The 24,814-nt window shown below is 42.0% G+C and overlaps 1 protein-coding gene across 4 annotated transcripts in view; it reads left to right on the top strand.

The window, feature by feature from the left end:
- Positions 1–24,814, top strand: part of ppp2r2bb (protein phosphatase 2, regulatory subunit B, beta b) — a 100,224-nt gene that overhangs the window by 67,635 nt on the left and 7,775 nt on the right. For 3 of the 4 annotated variants that reach the window (XM_066645464.1, XM_066645463.1, XM_066645465.1), the window contains exons 2-5: positions 9,910–10,007; positions 12,350–12,515; positions 15,921–16,033; positions 24,471–24,648. In XM_066645464.1, coding sequence (XP_066501561.1) covers positions 9,910–10,007; positions 12,350–12,515; positions 15,921–16,033; positions 24,471–24,648 — 555 coding nt within the window. Of the gene's footprint in view, positions 1–6,369; positions 6,701–9,909; positions 10,008–12,349; positions 12,516–15,920; positions 16,034–24,470; positions 24,649–24,814 lie in introns of those variants that run through there. The other variant, XM_066645466.1, reaches the window with a different exon arrangement.

Below are 24,814 nucleotides of genomic sequence, written 5' to 3'. Positions count from 1 at the left end.
AGGTATCTCTGTTGTCTAAATGGCTCCAGATGCCTTTTTACTTCTGAGAGAGAGAAAGCCTAGCATACTGGAGTTTTTTTTTTAGCCATTTACTGGTTCAAGCATGTGGAGAGACCTGAGAGGTAGAATATGGTGAGGAAACATCTGAATGATATAAAAGTGTTTTTTGGATTACAGTTGTGAATGTTGCCTTTAAGTCTGAGTGTTCCTAAATGAATCTCTCCAGAGTGGCCCACGATGCACATCTGCTTTTTCAATATAAACGTCAGATTGCTGCTCATCCCACACCCCTATCTCTTGTGGTCAGCCATTTGTGATAGATATTTTTTTTTCCATTTCCTCTGAAGTTGTCATGCATGCTGTGGATCTGAGAGATCTACTTCCTTGGGATTTAAAAAAAATAATAATTTCCTGACAGATTCATGGTGCCTTTCAAGTGGGCAGAAATGAAACAATGAAAACAGATCACCTTTCATTTTAATAATGAAATGACCCCCTCTGTTCATACCCCTGCCCCTGCTGCCCTCTTCACCTCAATTTCAGACTACCATAAGATTTTGTAGTATCTGCATCTGCGCCATTCTAATTTTAGAAATTCATCTCCTGCTGATGCTGTGTGTACTGAAGACCAGAGGGATCCAATCTCCCCTGCAATCAGAGAGTCAAAGCTGTCTGGCTAGGAACAGTGGATCTGCAATCTCTCTTGCACATGTGTAATAATACAAGAGAGAGCAGCACTCGGGCTGTGTGATGAACTTGTCCCCAACCCCCCCAAACCCGTTTTATTATTTGAGATGGATTTCTGTTATCAAGGATGCTCTCCTCTCATGCAGCATGGCGACCTCTAACCTCACAGCATTTGCGAGCTTCGCTGGCTTTGTGATTTATTGTCTCGCTGCGACTCGAGGTCTGCCACACTGTCCATTCAAGTGTCAAAGGCAAGATAGCGTTGGTCAAAGTCCTGTGGGTGTGCAATCCCCTTTGGAATTCAGATTGAAATCTCACAAAGCAGCATATGAAAGAAAGGAAAAAATAAATGTATATTTTGGAATAGCGTACAATGACATTTGCAAGGAACAGTATCTAGGAATGGGCAGTATCCACATTTTTCATATCATCACACTATCGAAATTAATATTCAGAAATTCTAATACAATATAATCGATATAGACCAGATTATGTCGGTCTGATGTGGATGTGCTGTGTTTTGACTATAATTAGGATGACACTGAATAAAAAGAAGTCAAATGTAAATGCTGACCAAAGCACAATCTCACACACCAAATATAAACAGTGCTCAGAAAAGGAGAGGAAAAAGCTCCCAGCAACATTAGAAAAAATATCCTAGCCTTAATTCATTCATTCATTCATTATCTGTAACCCTTATCCAGTTCAGGGTCGCGGTGGGTCCAGAGCCTACCTGAAATCATTGGGCGCAAGACAGGAATACACCCTGGAGGGGGCGCCAGTCCTTCACAGGGCAACCTAGCTTTAATATTGGAGCATATTTACAGCACAAGCCTCGCCACTGAATTATGAGGATCAAAAATGCAAAAACAAAATAATCATTCATTCAAATCATGATCATGGTAAAATGTAACATCTTAAAATATTAACATGGTATATGGTATTATCATGCTGGGGGTGGGGCGTGGGTGTGTGCACTGTCGGGCTGTGTGTTCCTCATATCTGTGAGCAAGTCGAGTGCAGGGTTTTTGCGCTGTGCAGTTCAGCTTAGCACAGCCCGATACTGCAGGCGACACGTGTTTCAGTGACTTGTGCTGAAGGAACATAATAAGTTAGAAAATAAGCTAAATAACATTGATTAGCAGCATAGCTGGCACGTGTGGTTTAGTAAACAGCAGATGGTTTTTCCAGTGAATACCAGTTAAAATCACACATATTTAGAAGATAAAGCCTCATACCTGTGAGCACAAAGTTGAGTGAATGGTCTCCTAAGTATTTTTGCGTGTTTTCAGCATATATCTCTCTCTTTTAACCCAAACTCAGCGCAAAACTCCCAACAGCGGTGGGCTACTGGGCTTGTATTTTTTCCCCATTTTCAGACTGTGATATTAGCAGTCAATGGATTCCCACAGCGCCCCCTTCCTGTGGCTTTCCTAATTGCACATGAATGAACTTTGGCCTTGTGCTTATTGACACAGAGCACACGTATTAATTTTCAACTCCCTCCCTCATTGTAAGATAACGTCTACTTTTTAAAAGCTTCAATACACGATATTACCTTTATACCACCCATCCCTAATATCTACTCTCTGAAATAGTATTCACAGTCAGTGTTGGAGAGGAACTGAATTAAATGTAACGGCGTTACATATTTAGAGCACAAAGTATAAGTATCTGTGTTCTGATACAATTACTATGTAAATGGACATTATTCAGAATACAGTTACATTGGGGAAATTAATGGATTATATGAAGACGTTTATCTATTTATCATGTTTATTCACATAAATTAAAGTGATCATGTATTTCCTAGAAGCATTGAGAAGCAGTTACATTAGTTGCCTTGTCACTCGAGGTCATGGAGCTGGCACGACAGTCAGAAGAGTGATGTTTTCATTGGTAATTCAAATAATACACAGGAAGTAAAAGATTGTACACATTGTGGAGTGGCACCTTTGTTTGCTACTAACTTACTTTCAGCATCCGAAGAAGACACAACGTTCTCAAATGCTCACATCTCTTGGTCAAGATTTCTTTTTTTACATTTGTATATTTGTATGTTTTTTTTTATATTAATATTTTTGTGTAAGCTATACACTGATCATCCATAACATTACGTGACAACATCATTCGTTCTACACTCACTGTCCATTCTCTCAGCTCACAGGAGCACTTTGTGGTTTAACAGTTACATAGTGTTGTCTACTTGTTGCTCTGCATACTTTGTTTTCCCCTTTCACTCTATACTTAAATATGTACCACACAGGGCTACCACAGAGCAGGTGACAGATGTGTTGTGCTGGTATGAGTGGATCAGACACACCCATCTCCACATCAGGGGTCATGGCCATTGAAGAGCAGGGCGTATGGTCAGTGGAGTTGAGAGAATGGACAGTGAAACACAACCTAGAGTGGCTTTTTCAAAAAAGAAAGAACTTCATTGTGGCATTTTAATACAAAAGCAAGAAACTACGAAAAATATAGCGCTTTTATTTAAGGAACAAACACAGGGTCGAGCTTATTTGTGTCTGCAGTGATCTTACTCCATCAGAGAGAAGTGTGTATGTGTGAATATGGGTGCCAGACTGGGCATGATGTGAATATAAAGCCTCTGTAGCACTTCACTCATCAGACTGGCTCCATTAATTAGCTTTTCCCTTTCACTTCCTCACATGTCTAATGTGTTAATAATGACAGGGGATTCCCAATCATAATAGCACTTTAGCTGCTGAGTCTGAGTCTCATTTACACACTAGAATGAAGCCTCACTCCATTAACCCTTTCACCAATTTATGTCACCTCCAAAGGCTTTGCCACTATCAAAATGGTGTGTGGGCCCACACATGGTTCACAAAACGATATTTTCCACATGATAACAAGGAAGCCTCCCATGCATTCCCTGAAGCTACTTCATATCTCCTTGACTGTTAAATTGTGTTCCAACCCCCCAACCCCTCCCCACCAAAAACACATACCCTTTGCTGATGATAACGATGAAAAATGCTTCTAAAAGAAGTCAGAAAATTGGATTCTCCTGGGGCCTAATTAGGTCAGCATGTTTTGCGTCTCTGAGAACTCATTTGGAATTCAGCTTCTGTGTGCAATCTGAATATGATTCAGACGTAATTGTTTTTGCCCCCGGTCCACGATATGCTACACCTTATCATTCGATACGATAGTTGGACACGTTTGTAGGCCAGCACATTGGATGAAGTAATCCTGGTGGGAGTGTCTGCGTATGTGTGTACATGTGTGTGTGCAAGATCCACTGGGAGAACACATCTGTGGTTAAGTGGGTCATATAAAGTCCTCGGTTCTACTCCAGACTCTTTCACAGAAATGTGATGAGTGTTGCCTTCCATGAGGGGGGGGGGGGGGGGAGAGAGAGCAAGAATGAGCCAAAACGAGTGAAAGAGCTTAGCGATGTTGAGTTTGCATGTTCGTTAATGTGCGGAACAAAGAAAGAGAGGGGTATTGAATGTAGGTACATCAGGGTGTCCATAAGGAGACAGAGAGTATCTGTACTAGAGCATCAAGAGCTCTTACATCAATGCTCTTTGACAGTCTGAAAGACCTCCCTTTAACAGAGCACACAAAAGCTCCCCTTTTGTCTTCATGAACCACCGTTTGCTAAGCTGTACCATTGTTAGCGTAGCACCAGTATAAAATCTCTAATTCGAACGAGCTGTCCCAATTTCAACTTACATTCAGCTTTTTATACATTTACAACCCTTTAAAACTAACAATAACCTGAATAAAACTAGTCATCGTTTACTTTCTCTGTGGTGATGTGCCCTTACTAAAAGCTTTCCATCAATCACCTGACCCAAGTCCTGCTCTTTCCGAATTGTTCTTGGCCAATCGCATCCCTTAGTTCTAATGAGCTCCTGGCTATCTGCACGGCCAATTTCGGATTCCACTTCCTTCCTGTTTTTGTGATTGGCGCTGCTGCTTTTACCACTGTATCTTTCGATCCTGACAAAATCATCTCACAACTCACCTTTGCACATTTAAGTTCCTCAAGTAAACTTGTGAGTGTTAGCTCCAGTACCCTTCTCCCATACCATGCCACGCTACTTTATCACAGCGGCACCTCGAGCCACTTCCTTATGGCCTTGTTAATAACCCCTTTCATCCTCTTTACTTCTGTGATTGAAACACGGCAATGGCTACCTAATACGAGGCAGTACGCCACACTACAGACACCACAATTTCAACTTCTCTGGTAAACACGATCTATCAATGCCTTCACCAGTCCAGCTTTTAGTCCCACAACTCGTTCTGCTCTATACCATCTACATAAACTCTGTACTGTAGGGATCATCTCCTTCCATCAAAAAAAAAAAAAAATTAAATATACAGGTCAATTATCCTTCAACCACAAACAGTTAGAAAGTACAGTTAGTGCATAGCACGTTAGTTTTGGGATCTGGCACCCACAATGTCAGTTAAAACAAGATAAAAATGAGCCGTTCTGATATTTGATTTTCTTCTTCTTACATTGAGTTTAGAGTTACTTTAGTCGTCCTGCCTCCTCATCTGAGGCTCTCCAATCACAGCACTGGCTCCTCATTTATGTGAAAGAACAAAGACTGGTTAAATGGAGCAAAACAAACATGAGCACTGAGAAAAATGTGTAATGTGTAAAAATAGAGAAAATGACAATGAAAGAAAGAGAACCAGGCGAAAATGACTGGAAACCACTGCTCCTCACTTCTGTGGTGGGGGTGAACAACGTGTATTTAAAGAAATCGTTAGCATTTAAAGAACCCCTTCTGAACAGGGCTTTTTAGACAGGGTGAGAGCACTGCTGTGGTGTTGGACCCTTGAGGTATTTTGATCCAAGCAGGTCATAGGCGTTTCATTAAGATTCCAGAACTGTGTTTCTTTTTGGAAAGGATGGGGGGGGGGTACGTTCCATATTTATGAGAATCTAGGAAATATACATGATTTATTATTTGCAGTGTAGCTTTAATTTCAATTAATGTAGTTCATAATCAATTCCCATTCACAACATATCACCTGTAAAAGACCGGTTTACACTTGATTGGATTGTCCTGTTCTAATAGGCACTGAAAGCCAATGGCTAAGCACTTTGGCCATCTCTTCTGGCCAAGTCTGCTGGATCTAACAATTAATGAGAGCGCTTACATAAGGTCTGTGGACAAATACAAAGGCTGTCAGACACGTAGCCTGGGCAATAGCCTTTATTTTATCAAGCTTACGGGCAAATCCAAAGCATAAGCACTTCTGCAAATAGCCGTGGATGACAGTGTTCGACGTTGGCTCAGTAGTCTGCATCAGTAGTGAAAATCTTCTCGTAGTGGGATTCTGTACCAGCTGAGTTGGGTGTTAATGCCCTAAATTCTCTTGGTGTGCTGCCAGTTCAAACCTCAAGAACAAAGTCTGCGCATGAAGCTTGTTATTCTATTTTTTCCCTCTGGTCCGGAAAGGGTTGTCATGGAAACCGTGCACTTAAATTCACCACACAGACCATATAAAAGCCCATGGAAATGTGTCAGGGGTGAAAAACAACAATCTAGCGCTTTCTCTCCTTCCGAATTTCTCTCTCTGTGTCTCCCTCTCTCTCTCTCTCTCTCTCTCTCTCTTTCTTTCTTCTTACCCCCTCTCCACACTCACTCTTTACTCACTCTGTCTATGACGAGATCCTGAAGGAACAAAGGGATTATTTAGAAGCCTCGCTGTGTTTGTTTGCCTCACATTCATGCAAACGATGGCTGGAATACTGCTTTTGGATGTGTTTGGCGTGTTGTGGGAATGTGAGGAGAGAGCTGATCAAATGTGAGAGGATACAGAACTAATATAAATATAGATAACTGTGATACAAGACGAGAGATAGTGAGAAAAGGAAGGGACGAAGAGAGCGAGAGAGACTTGCTGCTAACGCAGCAGAGACCTTTCTTTCTCGCAAGGATTGCATAGCAACAGTGCATTCCAAAGCCAGAGAAACAGATGCATCTCCTTGAAGAGGACCAAGGAAGATGCGTCAAAGGTAGGAATCAATCGCAACCTGCTGAGTTCAGGGAGTTAGAACCAAGGGGTTTCTAATGAGAAAACAGCTCTGCGCCTATGAAATGGTTATCCATGGGTCTCTATGGTTGTTTTTGTGTATCCGTGTGTTATTACGTTGCCTGGGTTTAAAGTAATGTGTTAGCCAGGTCAGCTGTTACTGTGAAATGATGCTTCAAATCAGATATGCTGCTGGGTTAGCTGAGGATACTGAGGAGGCTGATCTCTTTTTATTTTTATTTATTTATTTATTTATTTTGGCAATATGCGAATATCTTTTTTGTGATACTTACATTATCCTTGAGTTTCCACCAGCACAGAACATCACAGACCTGAACAAGGACCTACTTCCAGTTAAACGTGTTTCCTTCAATTAAATAAGAAAGCCTCCTGAATTTGGAACAAGCGCCACCCTAGATATTAGGCACATACGCAAACGGGTTGTCGACATTTGAACAGCCACGACTACAGACTTCTGCAAGACAGCTTCCCAAGGCACTGTGTTTTGGAGTTCTCAGGCATTTGAGGGGCTACCTTAATTAACCATCCCACTCTGGCCTACTTTTCCCCTCTGGTGGGCAAGGGATTAGACACAGCAAGTTCCTACAATGGAATACATCCAACAGCAGGGCTCTGTGGCAGCTTCAACTATTTGTGAACTCGTGGTCGCTGCGAGTGGCGTACGTGTTTATTTTAGAGCAAGCTGTTTCTAAATACAGGTGAGGCACAGACCAAAAAGGAGGCTAATGGAGACAAGGGTTTTGGGCAAACCACAGCTATATAAAATAAAAGTTAGCTGATTTTGGCCATATGCATGGTAACTTTGTTACCATATGTTTTATGGTTTGTATGTTTTAAAGTGTTCTTAGTTCAGATTCTAGTGAATCAGTACTGAGCTGTCTGGATATTAAAGCTTGACACATATTAATATTTTGTAAAAATTATATAAAATTATTATACAACATAATATTTAGTATATTTTGTAAAAATAATAATAAAAATAAAACTCATTCTCACTGGTTACAAATTTTCACTTTGCAGGAAACAGGGGGTCCTCGACTTACGACGAAGTCGGAACATACATACATACTGTACGTAAATAACATACTGTAACATAATGTAACACCTATCCTCCTTGGTCCCGAGCCGCGTAACCGTGTAATCTTCCGCCGCGCACAAAAAACACGAAGTTCACGTTACGACGTTTACGACACAAAACCACTTAAGTCGAAACAAGGCTTTATACAGTAAATGGGAGATGTGTCGTAACCACGAAACATCGTAACTCGGGACTGACGTAACCCGAGGACCTCCTGTATTCAGACCAGTATGTGATGTCACTGAGTTTTCTCTATTCTGTTTACAACCAGTGGGTGTATGTGTGTTTAGAGCTAATTTCAAATCATTTTCACCTTTGGTTTGCAAATATAGATGCGCATTATATAATTAATATTATATAGATATTGATATCATATACAGAGGGAGATTAAAGTTGTGCTAACAGGAGAAAAACCTGGAGTAATGCCATTTCAATGCCATTTACATTTAATCGTGTCAGCATGTCTTGTCGTGTCTTTCTGGATCATGCAGTGGCCGGATCCTTCTAATACATATGCCTTTTTCTCTTTCCTGTGTAAATTTTTGTGTACTTGTATTACTATCTTTTACGTAGTAGTTTGTAAACAGTTTCAATAACAAGGATGATTTTTAAATATATTTAACTATATCGTATAGACAGAAACTATTGTCCTTTAGAATTGTCCCACCTCCTTGCCACAGACTTTTAGGGAAAGCTTTTATGTGCGTAATAGAATGGATTGAGAAAACCAGACATAAATAACTGATGTCTGTCCTCTGATATGTCCTTCATTCAGCCCATTCACATGGAAATTAGCGCATGACACAATTACAGTGTTGTCTCTGCTATGTCACACATTTTATGTAGAATGATAGGACGGCACGGCACGGCGGCCTGGTGGTAGAACGTTTGCCTCCCAGCGCTGGGATCTTGGGTTTAAGTCCTATCTGGGTGTCTATGTTTTCGCTGTGTCTGCGTGGGTTTCCGGTTTCCTCCCACAGTCCAAAAACATGGAGGTTAGGTAAACTGGCTTCTGTAATAACTGTCCGTATGTGCGAGTGTAGGTGTGTGAGCCCAGATATGGAATGGCGCTCTATCCTGACTGAAGCCCTAGTTCCTGATGCAGTCCTCCAGATGGACGGTCGTCTGTGTGTGTGGAATGCTGGTGGCGCAGCAGGTAGTGTCGCAGTCACACAGCTCCAGGGGCCTGGAGGTTGTGGGTTCTATTCCCACTCCGGGTGACTGTGAGAAGTTGGTGTGTTCTCCCTGTGTCCGCGTGGGTTTTCTCCGGGTGCTCCCACAGTCCAAAAACACATGTTGGTAGGTGGATTGGTGACTCAAAAGTGTCCGTAGGTGTGAGTGAATGTGTGAGTGTGTGTGTTGCCCTGTGAAAGACTGGCGCCCCCTCCAGGGTGTATTCCCGCCTTGCGCCAAATGATTCCAGGTAGGCTCTGGACCCACCGCGACCCTGAATTGGATAAGCGGTTACAGATAATGAATGAATGGAATGCCATTTTAAAGCATCCTTGGGTATCTAGAAAGCTGCTATATAAGTGAAAAAAATAAAATAAAATGTAGTAGAGCACTACCCTAAGTTGAGGAGTGTCATTGTCTTATACCTCTCTTGTAATAAGTATATAATGAATGTAAAGTCTGCTTTTGGCTCAGTGTAGATCTGGTGTACATCTCAGTTTTGTTCATATTGAGATGGTCTATGCTACTGCATTATTTAGTTTGGAATTATAATAGTCGGCAATAGAAGAAAGGATTTGCATATCAATAAAACTGTGACAAACAGTGAAGCTGTGGTGAAGAGTTGGGATTGGGGGGTGGGACGTGTCTGTCTTGACATCGTCTAGGAATTGCCTTTCATAATGATGGCGACCCTGGTGAATTCATAGGCTGAGACTAGTTAATCAGGTGGGGTAAGGTCCTCCTCAGACATGCTGTCAATGCATGTAGCACAGAATTGTTTGAAATGCAGGCAGCCCAGATGCCTGACAGGCTCTCAGACTTTCTGCTCCCTCGATTCTTTCAAGGTGTTTTGACTGTAGACTGTGCTGAAACTCTGCATTCCCTGCTCTAACGTATCGTCTTTTGTGCTCTTCTTCCAGCTGACATCATATCTACGGTTGAGTTCAACTCCACCGGAGAACTCCTGGCCACAGGGGATAAAGGAGGTCGAGTGGTGGTGTTCCAGAGGGAGCAGGAGGTAAGTATATACCCTACACACTAATCAGAGTTGACCCCCATTAAAATCACTGTCACCGTGAACACACGGTTATATATCTGTTCCAGTTTTCCCTGTCCTTCATGTTAGACTCACTCCGGGGTGGGTAATGAGTTCTGTTGGCTTCAGACAAACATACCGTTTGTATTTCAAATTATTTAGATATTTAAAATACCAAAGTCTTCACTAAATCTTTTTAGTGACATTCATGTAAACATACAATTATTGCATCATCACAACAACATACACATTATTATTAAATGTGGATTTAGACTGTGACAAATATTAGTGACACAATATATTAGTCACAACTTTAGCAGCTTCAAGATATTTTACTGATAATATTCTGAAGATGGTCAACTAATTTTAACACTTAGTTGTAAACGAACACTTAGTACAAATATACAGGGGGTCCTCGACTTACGACGTTGATCCGTTCCTACGTCACGTCGTAAACCGATTTTCGGTGTAAGTCGGAACATACGTACATACTGTACGTAAATAACATACTGTAAGCACTTATCGTATCCTAACACCTATCCTCCTCGGTCCCGAGCCGCGTAACCGTGTATTCTTCCGCCGCGCCGCACACACCACACACGAAGCTCGCCTTACGACGTTTACGACGCAAAACCACTTAAGTCGAAACAAGGCTTTATACAGTAAATGGGAGATGTGTCGTAACCACGAAACATCGTAACTCGGGACTGACGTAACCCAAGGACCTCCTGTACTGAAATATTCTGTCTTATGAATGTACATATATAATAAGATTTATTCATACAAGTATGATGTAATGTCCTACATCTATACCGTCTTAACATTGATAATACCTTTTAACAGCTAGAGCAGCGGCTTCATCTAAATGTTTTCCAATTTCATCAGAAAGTTTGCCCTCTATTGGCAATTATTATCTGCAAAGTAGAGAGCCAGGGGTTTAAGATATTGTCCACAGATGTGTTTTTTATTTTCGTGAGCTCCAGTTCAGTTCTAATCCACAGCAGTAAACTGGCCGTTATATGCACTTGTGCACTTTAGGATAATCAGGAACTAAGCACTGGGCATTAAACACAGTCATCATCATAATCCTGGAAAACTATCCATTATCTTATGATCAACTGAGCAAATATCTGCTCAGCTAATCAATCAAAAGCCATTTGGGGACCTGACATTTTGTAAAAGGATGTTCTGTCTCCTAGTACATTACTGTCTCTACCACATTCCAGTACAGTATTCCGGTGTAATCTTAGTCTTAATCTTAATTTTATTAACTTGGGAATCCTGTCAGTGGATATATATGCAAGAATGAATATGCAGCAGGACAGTTATTTTTATTACTATTATTTTTATTATTACTATTACTATTATTATTATTAAGCCTGTGATTATGTTCAATATTTCGGGTTATATACGTATTTTAATTAATAATCAGAATATTTTGTAAAAACTGGGTGGTTAAATAAAGGCATATTCACATAAAAGAGAATTAAATTTTTTTTTTAATTTAGCTTGTATTAGGTAATATTTACTAGTTAACATTGTTTATTGTAAACCTCTAATTCTTATAAATGTAACTTATATACTTCAGTTTCTAGATTTCTGGATTTGCCATCAACCATAAACAATGCCTGTGGTTCAGTGGTGCTTGATAAAAGTGCGACTGCCCCACCCTCTCTCCCATCCTTTCTCCCATCCTGCTGTCTCCTTTATCACAGTCTGCTCTAAAGCAGTTTCACGGTATCTGCTAATCTCTCACAGCGGAGAGGGCCCCCCCCTCTCTCATCCCACCACACACAATCCCTTTTAACCCTCACCCACCCCACTGAGGTTAAATCTGTTCCCATTAGGGTCTCCAGCTTCTTTCAGCTCGTCTGATTTCTGCCAATTGATTCAGATGCTTCCTGAGGGGAAGACTGACCCTTAGGGTGTGTGATAGCTTTTGAGATATCCCCCCGCTATGGGACTGGATTTGTGGGTTAAAACTGTGTTTCTTTTGAGTCCAGAAAAAGGATGGAGAACATATTTGTACAGTGATGTGCCACTGCAATTCCACTGCCAGAGATCCTGGGCTTTTAGCCACAAATGACTAATAAAGTATGAAAATTGAAACAGAGAATGGATTTGAAACTCAGTAAGGCACTGGTTTGACCCATGACTCAGTCCATTTGCAGCCTGTATACACAGTTAATCTCAAGTGTGTTGTTATATTATTTGTTTTAAAATGGCGGATATTGATTATCTTACTTTGGCATTAATATTCACACCATGTAGCTGCTGTATATTTGGTTATATCCCTATTTAAGAAATCGTTTTCCTGTTTACAGAGCAAGAACCAGCCACACCGGCGTGGAGAGTACAATGTTTACAGCACCTTTCAGAGCCATGAGCCTGAGTTTGACTACCTGAAAAGTCTGGAAATAGAGGAGAAGATCAACAAGATCCGGTGGCTGCCTCAACAGAATGCCGCCTACTTCCTCCTCTCCACCAACGGCAAGTAAAATCACTCTTTTTCATACCTCAGGGCTGGATACTCTTTGATCTAGACTTACAGTGTTAACTCGGCTTAATTTATCAAATCTGATGGCAGCACTTGCTCGAGGCATTTCCCAAGTAATAATAATTATAGGACATGTATCGTGATAAATGATAATACGCTGTTAAAATTGATTTATGAAGTATCACACGCAAGCGTTACGGGGCATTTTCTCTGTTTCAATCCAGTGAAAATTTTATTGCAGCTTGTGTAAGTGGCTCATGGAATGCACTTCAGTATTAATCAGAGTTGCTTTTCGCACATAATCACACAGCACCACATCGGTAACAGGCACACAGTGCAAACATAGGTTTTGGGTCTGTTTTTACTGAATGTACAATCGAGGCCAATAAACATTGTGTTTTCTGAAACAGGAGGATTCATTCATCTACTCACATGCTCAAAGACACAAAGGTTCGATTCATATAAAGACCTTCTGTTTAATACCTATGTTTCCTAAAACGAGGGTCCGTTTATATGCCCCGAGGATCCGCTGCGTGCCGCCGAAATTCTGTCAACATTTCGCACATAGGTGCCCCTCCTGTTCCATGTCAGAACAGAGGTGACCCCGGCATATATTTCAGAGGCTTTGTCTACGGACGTCAGCTGGAGATGGGTAGATTTATTTTTTCGTAACCTATTTGCCGGCATTCCTTTAGGTCAGTGGTGATTTGAGATCTATATTTAATAAGAAATTGTTCTTAATAACTTATGGTAGTTAAATTTAAGGTTAAATAAAAAAAAAGTCATCATGATCGACCTGGAGCGGTGGATGACTAGGTTGTCAGGAGTGGAGTTGAGAGCCTTGGACACAGAGGGGCCTCCATTTCATTTCAGCGAGAGTCTTTTTCATTCGATTTTGTTACGGGCTTCCAAGTGCTCATCAGTGGAGCGTGTTAGGTTTAAATAACGCCAAATAATTTCTTTTTGGGGGCGGCACGGTGGTGTCGCAGTCTCACAGTCCCAGGGACCTGGAGGTTGTGGGTTCAAGTCCTGCTCCGGGTGACTGTCTGTGAGGAGTGTGGTGTGTTCTCCCTGTGTCCACGTGGGTTTCCTCCTGGTGACTGTCTGTGAGGAGTGTGGTGTGTTCTCCCTGTGTCTGCGTGGGTTTCCTCCGGGTGACTGTCTGAGTAGTTTGGTGTGTTCTCCCTGTGTCTGTGTGGGTTTTCTCCTGGTGACTGTCTGTGAGGAGTGTGGTGTGTTCTCCCTGTGTCTGCGTGGGTTTCCTCCGGGTGCTCCAGTTTCACCCCACGGTCCAAAAACACACGTTGGTAGGTGGATTGGCGACTTAAATGTCCATAAGTGTGAGTGTGTGAATGAATGTGTCGCCCTGTGAAGGACGGGCGCCCCCCTCCAGGGTGTGTTCCCGCCTTGCGGCCAGTGATTCCGGGTTGGTACCGGACCCACCGCAACCCTGAACTGGAAAAGCGTTTAACGACAATGAATGAATTAATAAATTAATATCTTTTTTGTTAAATAGGTCTTAATTTTTAATATTGCCTACAATAGACTAGAATGCTTGTACAAGTCAATGCTTAAATAAAGGCAATAACTATATAAAAGTCACAAGGCATTGGTACACAATCTATCCAATGGTATACAGTATATATAAAATATATTCACTGATTGAAATGATCACAATATTCTGTAATATTGGCCCAAGGCTAGTTCAGGACATCAGTTAATTATAAAGCCTTTTATGAGCTCATTTATTCATGAGTCATTTTTGCTACAGCAGCAAAAACTGTGCAGTACATAAGGTCCCCTGCACCGCAATAAAAAAGCAGTGGTACAGTTTCTGATTTAAAAGCAAGGTTGGGAAAAAAAAAAAAAAAACACACAATAGTTGTGCTTGGTCCCCAAGGACTTGAATTGCACACCACTGCAGCTACAACCACTGGGCATCCATCATATATCCCATTTTAACAGCTGTTACTGAGCACAAAAAAAACATGCTGAGTCATTCACTGCTGGAATAAAGTGGCACCTGGGAATTAAATGTTGCTATCCTTATGTTGCCAACTCCTAAGTCATCAGTTCACTGACCTCCGCTAAGCTGAAGTAGGCGTTCACTTTCTGGACTGATTAATTAGTCTCAGAAAGAGTGCCAGGAGGTCGGTATGAAAGTGCTGCCCTATCTTTGGACGCCTCACTCTAGTAGGGAGGCAGTCTACAGGAGGGTTTAATCAGGTTAATTGAGAGATATTGATCTTAACTGATGTATCTCTCTATCTATCTCTATCTCTGTCATGCCAGCTTGGTTCACTCTTTGCTGGCACTCTTTCAACTAATCAGTAGATTGTTCTGTTTCATCTCAGGCCAGCCGGTTTGGTGTCTCACACTTGTCCTTTTGACCCCTTCACCCAAGGCTGTAATGTACATTGCCCTTCCTGTCATTTTCTCTGTTACTTGCTAGATATGAGCATGCTTAATTAAATATAGAACCACAGAGATCACCAGGACACAAGCAGCCTATAGCATCATTTCTGCACTAAAGTCAGAGAAGTCCTGTTTTGTTTATAAATGTAAATGCCCTGTGTTTGTCTGAAATATAAAGCAATCTGTCCCTGAAATGGCATGAATGCGCATATCAATCCCAGTAAACATTTAGCCGTTGATTCAACGTTGAAATGACGTAATGACTGCCGTCTAATCAACGTTCTCTTAAGGTTGAAAATGAAAGTTGAAAAGACGTCCAAACACAGACATTGAAAAGACGACTATTAGACGTATTTTGGAGGTCCATTGACGTTATTAATTGTTCCCGAAATAAATTACTTGTATAAAACGAATTTTGGACGTCCATTGACGGACAGACTACTTTTAGACCCATTTTGAACGTCCAGGGACGTTCCTTGTTTACTGGGATATGTTTATGCAGCTCCATTCCATAAGGGTCCCTAAGTCCAGTGTAGGTCACTATATGGGCCCTTAAATACACGAGCACTTTGCAGTATGTCTAACACAATTCCATTTATATTCAGCTCTCACCTGCACTGCTCCTTTTCTAACAGTCAGTGCATTATTTTGGTGCAAAAGCACTAGCTTCATCACCCGTGTAGTGCACTACGTATGAAGCACAAAGCCGTTTGAGACGCAGCCTAATGACTACAGCACTAGGCGCATGCGTACATCTAGGACCACATATGCAGGTGGCACCAATCTGATTAGAAAAGATATGACATGAAGCATTTGGCCTGTCAACACAGTACTGAAAACAAATCAGATCTGTGTCACATCAAGGCAACAGAATCAGATCTCCCTCACTTCGGCCTGGTAACATGAACGCACTCAAAATGCATTTGATATGTGACATATGAAAAAAAAAAAAAGCTTAAAATGTTCCTCCCTGCTTCTTGCAGATAAAACCGTGAAGCTGTGGAAGATCAGTGAGAGAGACAAGCGACCAGAAGGTTACAACCTGAAAGATGAAGACGGCAGGATCCGAGACCCCACCACCATCACTGCTCTGAGGGTAAGCCACCATGGTTTCATTCTGTATTTTTCCTCTGCCGCGGTGGCATACGGCCAATCATAGGAGGAGGCTGGACATCAAGGCTTAATTCTTGGGCTCTAATTTATAAAAGATGAAGGCTGATCTCTGTTGTTACTTGGCAAGCTTGGCATTCCTAAAATGGCAAGGCTGGATCTCGGGATCTTCCAAAAATGATGGGGAGGATTATGGGAACGGAGTGTTTTCATGGCTTGCCAAGTGCAGCTGCCACGGCTCTGGGTTTGATGTTGCGGGGGTGAGAGGAGACGGTCGTGTCTCAGAGGGGCTTTGGAGGGGAGAAAAGTGAGGACCCTTGCTGTTGTTTCAGGTTAGCTGGAGATTAGGGCAGAAACAGTCCATCTGTCAGTGCAGACCCAGAGGAGTGTGTGTGTGGGGGGGGGGGGTGTCAAAGAAGGTTTGGGTTTGAATGCCAAAATCAAATCCTGTTCCCTACCAAAAACACAGAACCACACATGACCTGATATCACTTCTGAGAGCAGCTGAGGAATACTGTGTGTTAATGTGGCTGCCAGTTTTGGCTAATGCTAGGTTAATGCTAATTAACCCCATTTTAATCTCTCTTAACGTACTGTCAACACTTCATTCTTGTGATATTGGACTGGTCTTCTTTAAACTGTTGAGATCTGATTGGTACTGCAGTAAAGTAACGCCTGGCCCACACTACAGGACTTAAAAATCCTTCCCGATGGTAAAAACATGGCAGGACCCCACACACAACAACATTTTTTACAGATTTTTTTGTGGTTGATCGTTGTTAGTTCTCAAAGTCCCCACACTACAAAAACCACCCTGAATGAAACACCACACACTTTCTCACACAGACAGACGCCTCCGCTCCTCAAAACCCCACAACATAGATAATTGAGCAAAACAGGCAGCATTTTAAATACAGTCACAACACTGCACCTACTTCCATCAGAACCCCGCCTCAGTAGACAGCACGGCGGTCGTTTCAGACACAGTCGAGATGCAGAGGGTGGATGGCAGTGAAGTAACCTGCTCGGTTCTTATTGGTTTGTCACACCCGAGAGTCTGCTTCCACCCCACCACTACATGGCTCCGAGTCGTAAATATTGAACAATGTTTAATAGTTATGATTCACAATTGGTGCAGCCCCGACTGCACTGGGAGAAGGTCATATTGGTTTATGGACTCCTCTCCTCTACAGGATCATCTGGGAAGATAATTGTTTAAGATCTACCTAAATTTGGGAGACCTCTGTGGGCCATGGTTAAATCAGCATATGGAAATGGAGATTTCGGTATGCTAGCGTGTTCTGTATCATTGTATAAAAGAAGTACAATGTTGCCTTAATGATGTGTGATACCACACATTTCCACTTATGATCCAATACCAAGTCAAACCCAGGCTGGTACTGCAGAAACTGATACAGATATTTTAAGTACTTTCTAAATGTGATTCAGAAAGGGCAAATAAATGTTTAAAAAATATTTATGTATAACTATTGTATTTAATCATTCTTTCATTGTCTGTAACCACTTATCCAGTTCAGAGTCGTGGTGGGTCCGGAGCCTACCCGGAATCCCTGAGTACAAGGCAGGAACACACCCTGGAGGGGGCGCCAGTCCTTCACAGTGCGACACGCACTCACACATTTACCCACACACTCACACCTATGGACACATTTAAGTCGCCAGTCCACCTACCAACGTGTGTTTTTGGACTGAGGGAGGAAACCGGAGAACCCGGAGGAAACCCACGCAGACACAGAGAGAACACACCAACTCCTCACAGACAGTCACCCGGAGGAAACCCACGCAGACACAGGGAGAACACATCACAATCCTCACAGACAGTCACCAGGAGGAAACCCACACAGACACAGGGAGAACATACCACACTGCTCACAGACAGTCACCAGGAGGAAACCCACGCAGACACAGGGAGAACATACCACACTCCTCACAGACAGTCACCCGGAGCTGGACACAAACCCACAACCTCCAGATCCCTAAAACTGTGTGACTGTCACATACACTGAGCAACAATAACATTATGTCCTCCTCCTTGTATTGACACTAATTGCCCATTTTATCAGCTCCACTTACCGTATAGAAACATGTTGTAGTTCTACAGTTACAAAGTGTACTTTCACTCGCCAGGGACCCTCAAAACCAGGGAAGTTGAAATCAGGACGGGTGATGAGCAAGGACACCACACCAGAGCTCCTGAAGTGTCAGCTAATGGGCTTTAACCGATGCTGATTGTCTTGTAAACACATGCGTGGCTGTAGAAATGAGCTGGTTTTGTCCCTGGGGCTCAGAAAAAGAGTAGATTCAAAGGCAGAAACTGCCAAAGAGACCAAGAGAGTTGGACTAGCATTGTTTGGTTTTAATGTCTGCCTCTGCCTTTTCTGTAACGTGCACTTTTCTGAGCTGATCCCCTCGCTTTTTAAATTGGAGAGAAATCTCAGTGAATATCATATTGATCTATACTCTGAGAGCTTGGTGCTGAAAGCGTATCAATATTTCGACACCAGGCCTGTGCCAATCTTCTCAATCTACCCTCTGCCTCATTTTGCACTCTGTGCTTTGATTGACCGTTACGTAATGCACAGCTTTGAAAATCGATGGGGATCACATTATGGCAAGTGTTGGAATTCTACGGCGTCACTGCAAGTGAATGAACACCCCCACCCACCCCTCGCTCATCAGCAGCTACTGCTCTTACAGAACCTGGCAGACAGTGAGGGCCAGTATGCCACCAAGCTGCTCCTCAACTGTCTCACTGTCACTGTGGGCCTGACATGCCTCTGTGACCAGGTTGCATCCTTTTCCCGCAAAGAAGCTCCATAATAAAAGGCAGTGACAAACAGTATCCGAGGACTGGGGTGAACCTCTTGGGTTGGGATTTTTAATGCTTTTCTTAGCCCCCAGATTAATTTTTTTAGCAAATACTTGGCTTGAAAGCTTTTAAATAAAACTTTTTGAGGATTATGTGAAAGTATGCAGGGAGGTTCTTCACAGTAGATTTACAAAAGCCAACAGAAACTATTTCACTGTAGTACTTTAAGTAATATAAACATTAATATAAGCCCACACTTGAGCTCACTGTACAATGTAAAGTCCAAATCTAGGAAAGACGCTGATGCCTGGATTATGAATCGCATGCCGTGGCTTAAAGGATAAACTTGGGATTTTCCAAACGAATCTGTGTCTGTCGGATCAAGAGTATTCTGATTCTCGTCGCCCCCAAAAGTGTTCTTTTGTCTTTATGGTGAATCTAATGCAATATCCAATACAATAATGTTTCTCATTTGGATGAGGTGAGTCCTAAGGATACAGCCCCATGGGGTTTAGAAATGTAAGTAGAGACAGCCCAGACCTTTTTTATTTATTTATTTTGCCTTCTTTCCAGTCTAAACCTGTATATGTCATGAACTACTTTGTGATATCGTTTTACACTCAATACACTATGACTTCCCATTAAGCAGCCCGCTGCTTTGTGAAAAATGTGGTGGCACTGTAATTTGAGCTTTTAGATGCTGCTCACAGTAAGTGATAGAAAGACTTACAATGTAATACACACTTGCACATGTTTTGTGCCAGTGTTTAAAAATACATAGCTCAAGCACAATTGAAGCACTGGTGAACATCTGTACACATGCCTCATTGCTACAGGTGGTAGATATCAAGAAAGAAATGTTTGGAACTGGATTAAAATACACTCATTGACAAAAATAAAGGGAAAAAAACTCACTAAAAAGATGTTGGAATTAAACTAACCTTTATATGTGATGTAATGATGATCTATGTGATTATAATAGTACACTGAAAAGATGCATTTATTAGGAAAAACTACGACAAGGGGTACCGTGTTGGGCTGCCTCTAGCCTGGATACAAGATGAGATACAAGACTGGGAATGGAGGCATACCGGTTCCGTATGGAATCCTGTAACACATTTATCCATAGATGTTGCAGCTGGGCCTGTAAATCCTACACACTTGTAGGTTGCTGTTTGCATAAATGCTTGATTGGTGATAAATGTAGCAGCTGAGCAGGCCAAGTAAATGGTATTATCTGGCTGAGACGTTACTGGGAACCCTTCCTGTGTGTGTGTGTGTGTGTGAGTGCAAGCATTATCCTGCTGAAAAATGCCAGTTGGAAGCCCTGCAATGAGAGGCAACATGGCCGCAGGGTGTCCTGCATATACCGCTCAGCTGTTTGTGTCCCTCGTACCAATACTAGTATTGACCGACAGTTGTATGCCCCCCAGATCATCACACCAGTAGTAGGCCTAGTGTGTTACAGTACATTAAATGCAGGATTGAAGTGCTAACCATGAGACCTCAATACTCAAACTCAGTCAGCACTGAATCCTAAACAGAACTTGGATTCGTCGCTAAAGACTATATGGTTCCAATCCATAGCAGTCCAGGTTTCTCGTTCAATTTTCCTCAAAATTTGCTAGCAATCCACACTTGACTTTTTTTTTTCTATGATGATAAGTTCTGGGTCACAGAATGCTCCAGCTCATCCCAAATGTATCGGTCATCCCTCCAGAAAAGGCAGTTGCCGTGCTCCACGGCCAAATACTTGGAATTTTATACCCCTTTTGCCTACACTTTGCTTTGAACATGGTGACCATAAGCTCAGCTGCAGCTGTTATAAAGCATCTTGTTTCATTTCCTGCTTTTCTGTATGGATTATAAAAGCTGTACATGCAAAACAGACCTTCTCCGCAAGGTGTTCACCTTAAAATAGCCCCAGATAGTAGATGCATTTGGGCCTAATCTGTGTCACTTTTGGCAATTATGGCCCAGTTATGGTACTGGCAGGTATTGTATGGGCCAGGCATGAGCTGTCATATTGTGTGGGCCAGACTTGTGAAAAATGTGGATTTGGCCCAGATTTGTTCAACAACACTCCTGACACAAGGTTTATGCACCTGTGGCTAGGTTGAGGTAGCCAGACTCATGCTGAGTCAGTGCCATCATTCAGAGCCTGTGTTTAGCCCAAATGTGGCCTCCATCTGTAGTCCTCTTATGGCCCACGTTTGAGCCAAACATTCATTGCAATCTGGGGTTCTGTTCCCTCCTCTCATCACAATCAAAATGTTTGGACACAGTGATTGAGTGGCACTATTGTTGATTTAACTTCAAAAAACATAACACACACACAAATCTTTTAGTAGGCACATTTCCACCCTTTCCATTATGATCATCTTTACAGCCACAGCCACATTGTTTCACCCTGTGGTTTCTGTCTGCCACTCCCTGTATATTACACCAGACTCCATTTCTACAGACAGCTACTGTAATGTGTTCAGGGCATAGTCTCCCCCCTCGTCCATCACAGCTTCCTTAACTAACACTGCAGCCCACTGGAGACGAGACACATTATATCTGGAGGAGCTGAAAGCCCGTCCCTAAACGTGAGGTACATGTGTGAGAGCGAGTTTGGGCAGCAAGAGCATTTATCAAATATAACGGGATTCCTGCTGAGGGGCTACATACTACATCTGCTCCTATAACCTACTGCTGGACATCACTGAATGGAGCAGGCTAGTATTTACTAGCTTTCCTCCTGTTATTTTTCTCTAGACACAAGGTGATTTGTCCAGCAGTATTGCCTTATTGCAGAGGGGAGGGTACATTCACTCCCAAAAGAACAGATGCCATGTGTCTGTTGTAAGGTGGACAATGCTCAATGAAAGAGTAATTGGTGTTTTTTCTGAACCTTAAAGGTTTCTGTAAACTTTAGGGAAGAGGGAAGAGTTCCATGGCATATGAACGTAGCCTTACACACACACTCTCTCTCTCTCTCTTCAAATTTCGTACCAATTCCTGTTCTGACTGATCACAAGTCTTGACTAAGAATAAAGTCATTATATTACAGCACAGGTCCTATATTTATCCTGTATATTTGCTGAAATAGTTTTTTCAATATATTGTAACGCAAGTGCAGTAAGTTGCAAAGGAAGAAGGTAGCATTTGGGCTTGGAGTGTAGTGAGATCCAGGGGCACTATATCCCAGCAGACACCCTTCAGTGAGCCCACATCAGTACCACTACCCACCAAGCAAAATTACACACATCAACAACAAATAACAGTTATCCCCCAGAAGACCCATACGGGGGAAGCCATGGGGGCCATCCCCAAACCTAGTAGGCACTGACTGCATAGACAGCTGTTTAAGTAGACAGCATTCTACAGCATCTAACGGTCGTCTGTCCTCATGAGGCAGATTACTGAGACACTCTAGTTAGAGAGTGATTACGTCATGGCTTGTTCCCGCCCGCAGCTACATAAGGTAGTTTATGTAGCTACCTTAGCGGTTAGCGTCGCCACTGTTTCAGCGCGGTGAATTCTAACCTTCCTGTTTTTATCGCGTTTGTAAATAAATGGTTGGGAGTTGTTCTTGCGTTGCATCCTGGGCTTGCCTTCGAGGCTAAGAAAGGGTTCGACACTGCCTTAAAATGTGGGCAAATGAAGATATCTTAGTAGGCAGCATAATGAAGTATCTAAGAATTGGGAGAGCCTACGTGGCGGGAGCGCACACACTGTGGCGTAACATGCTCTCTCGTTAGACAGCTCACTAGGTTTTGGGACAGACCTGTGGTGTCTGCTGGGAGGTTTGTCCCCATCCAGTGTCTGGCATCCTCTACAAAATGTACAAAATACACACATAAATATATGGTGTGTACTGCAGCCATGTAATTAACCCCCCCCCCTCATCATTAGTTGCTATTCTAGTGCTTAGATTTTAATTAAAGCTTGATTCCAAGACAATCAAGGCCAGATTAGTAAGGCTAGAGTACATGTCGGTTCAATTTCTATGCTGATTTGGCAACAGAGAAGCGTAGTTAATAGAGAAATACAACTATTTTCTCTACACGCGAGCAAAATCCAAAGTATTTCATGTGGTTTGATATGAAATGAATCGTTCCAAACAATTTTACAGATGCCTGGAACCTGAAGCCTGAGGCACTGTTGTCTTATTTGTATATAAGGTTTTGGGCTGAATTTTTATTTATTTATTTTTTCAATGGTGTTTTAAGGCAAAATAGATACGTAGAATTGAATAAAATAGAACACATTTATCAACAAATGGCTGTGGATTTTAAACACAATTGTGTTTTTATGATAAAATATTGCTGTGGTGTTGTATTCCTTGTTTACTTGGCAGAGCCTCATGTCTTGATTGATCATATTACATTTTATTTCCATTAACAGCTCATTAGGTCTTAACAAAGGGGGGTCCATGATTGCCTATTTTTATTCTTTTAAGTAGAACATTTTACAAAGCGTGATAAAACACATGGCATATTAATTCCACATAAAGTGGAGAGATTTTCAATCCTCCCTCCACTAACCCCCCTTCGAAAAGGTCCCCATGTGTGCAGCGATAATGACCTGCCTCAGCAGCATCTCCCCTCCCAACCCCCCCGCCACCACTCAGCAGTGTTCAATCCAGCAATCACTCTAAAGAGCACAGTGCTGGGCCATCATTAGACAGGGACTTTCCCCATAAAACGAAAGGTGGAGGGGGGTAGACACAGCCCAGCCCCACCGCAGGGAAGCCTGGCTTCAGCGTAGCACTCCTGCAGTGCAGCACGTGTACGAGATGCTCACTTTAGATTAGTCATCATTAAAGGGCTGGCTTTCCCACAAAATAACCCTGATTCCTATTACAGTCTTCCACCCTAGGAGCTCTCAACACACAGTGATGTATGGTCAGACCACACAGCGCTGAGGTATCGGGTATGATCTGGATGGATAGGTTATGAATAATTTTGAAAGAAAATGCTTAAAAAATGTGTCCATAATCTCTAAATATTGTCGCTATATTGTTATATTCAAAATAGTAACTTATAAATATATAAATACATTACCAGTAGTATATAATGCACATAGAAAAGAATAATATGGAAATATCATATAGAACACTTAAGGTATGGGCACACCACATCTTCATTTTAAATGTCTCTTCTGTTCTACTTACAGTCTTTTTGTCTCCTATTTATTATTCATTGTTGTTTGTTAAATATGCTAAATAGCAATTAGAACAAATTAAAATCAAAGCATGCGCTCACAAAAGCTTGCTCTGATGTTGTGTGGCTTTAGGGAGAGGGCAGGAGGGACGGGAGGGAGAAAAAACCTAGCATATCAGAGTTAAAAAAAGCTTTTCAAAATAGTGTATCAGTGTTATTAATGCTACTATCTCAAACACTACTGAAAAAAATACATATATAAAATAAGCTCCAAATGACAAAACAATAAGCTGATGTTTTGAGTAATTCATTTGTACCTATGTAAATTAAAGGCTTGAAATCTGGTGATTTTACATAGTATTATGGCCCTTGAAATTGTCTTCTTGGATGGTTAATTTTATTTCTTTCATTTTATTCCCCTCATCTGTCGACTCATTAAATAGGTACCAGTTTTGAGGCCCATGGACCTGATGGTGGAGGCTACACCTCGCAGAGTGTTCTCCAATGCACACACCTATCACATCAACTCCATCTCAGTCAACAGTGACTTTGAGACATACATGTCCACAGATGACCTGAGGATCAACCTGTGGAACCTGGAGATCACCAACAGAAGCTTCAGTATCCTTTGACACTAAGTTTATGGAAGAGTTGTTGGTTAGACTTCATTCTCTTTGATCCACTTGGAAAAATAAAATGTAGCTGAAGGAAAATGTAGTTGAAGCTGAGGCCACGGATTCTATGGCGCTTTTCCACTGCATGGTACTAATTCTACTTGGCCCATAGT

The sequence above is a fragment of the Hoplias malabaricus genome, chromosome 15 (assembly GCF_029633855.1).
Source record: "Hoplias malabaricus isolate fHopMal1 chromosome 15, fHopMal1.hap1, whole genome shotgun sequence".
Classification (NCBI taxonomy): domain Eukaryota; kingdom Metazoa; phylum Chordata; class Actinopteri; order Characiformes; family Erythrinidae; genus Hoplias; species Hoplias malabaricus.
The sequence above is the reverse complement of the archived record's forward strand: the minus strand, read 5'-3'. Positions and strand labels throughout refer to the sequence as shown.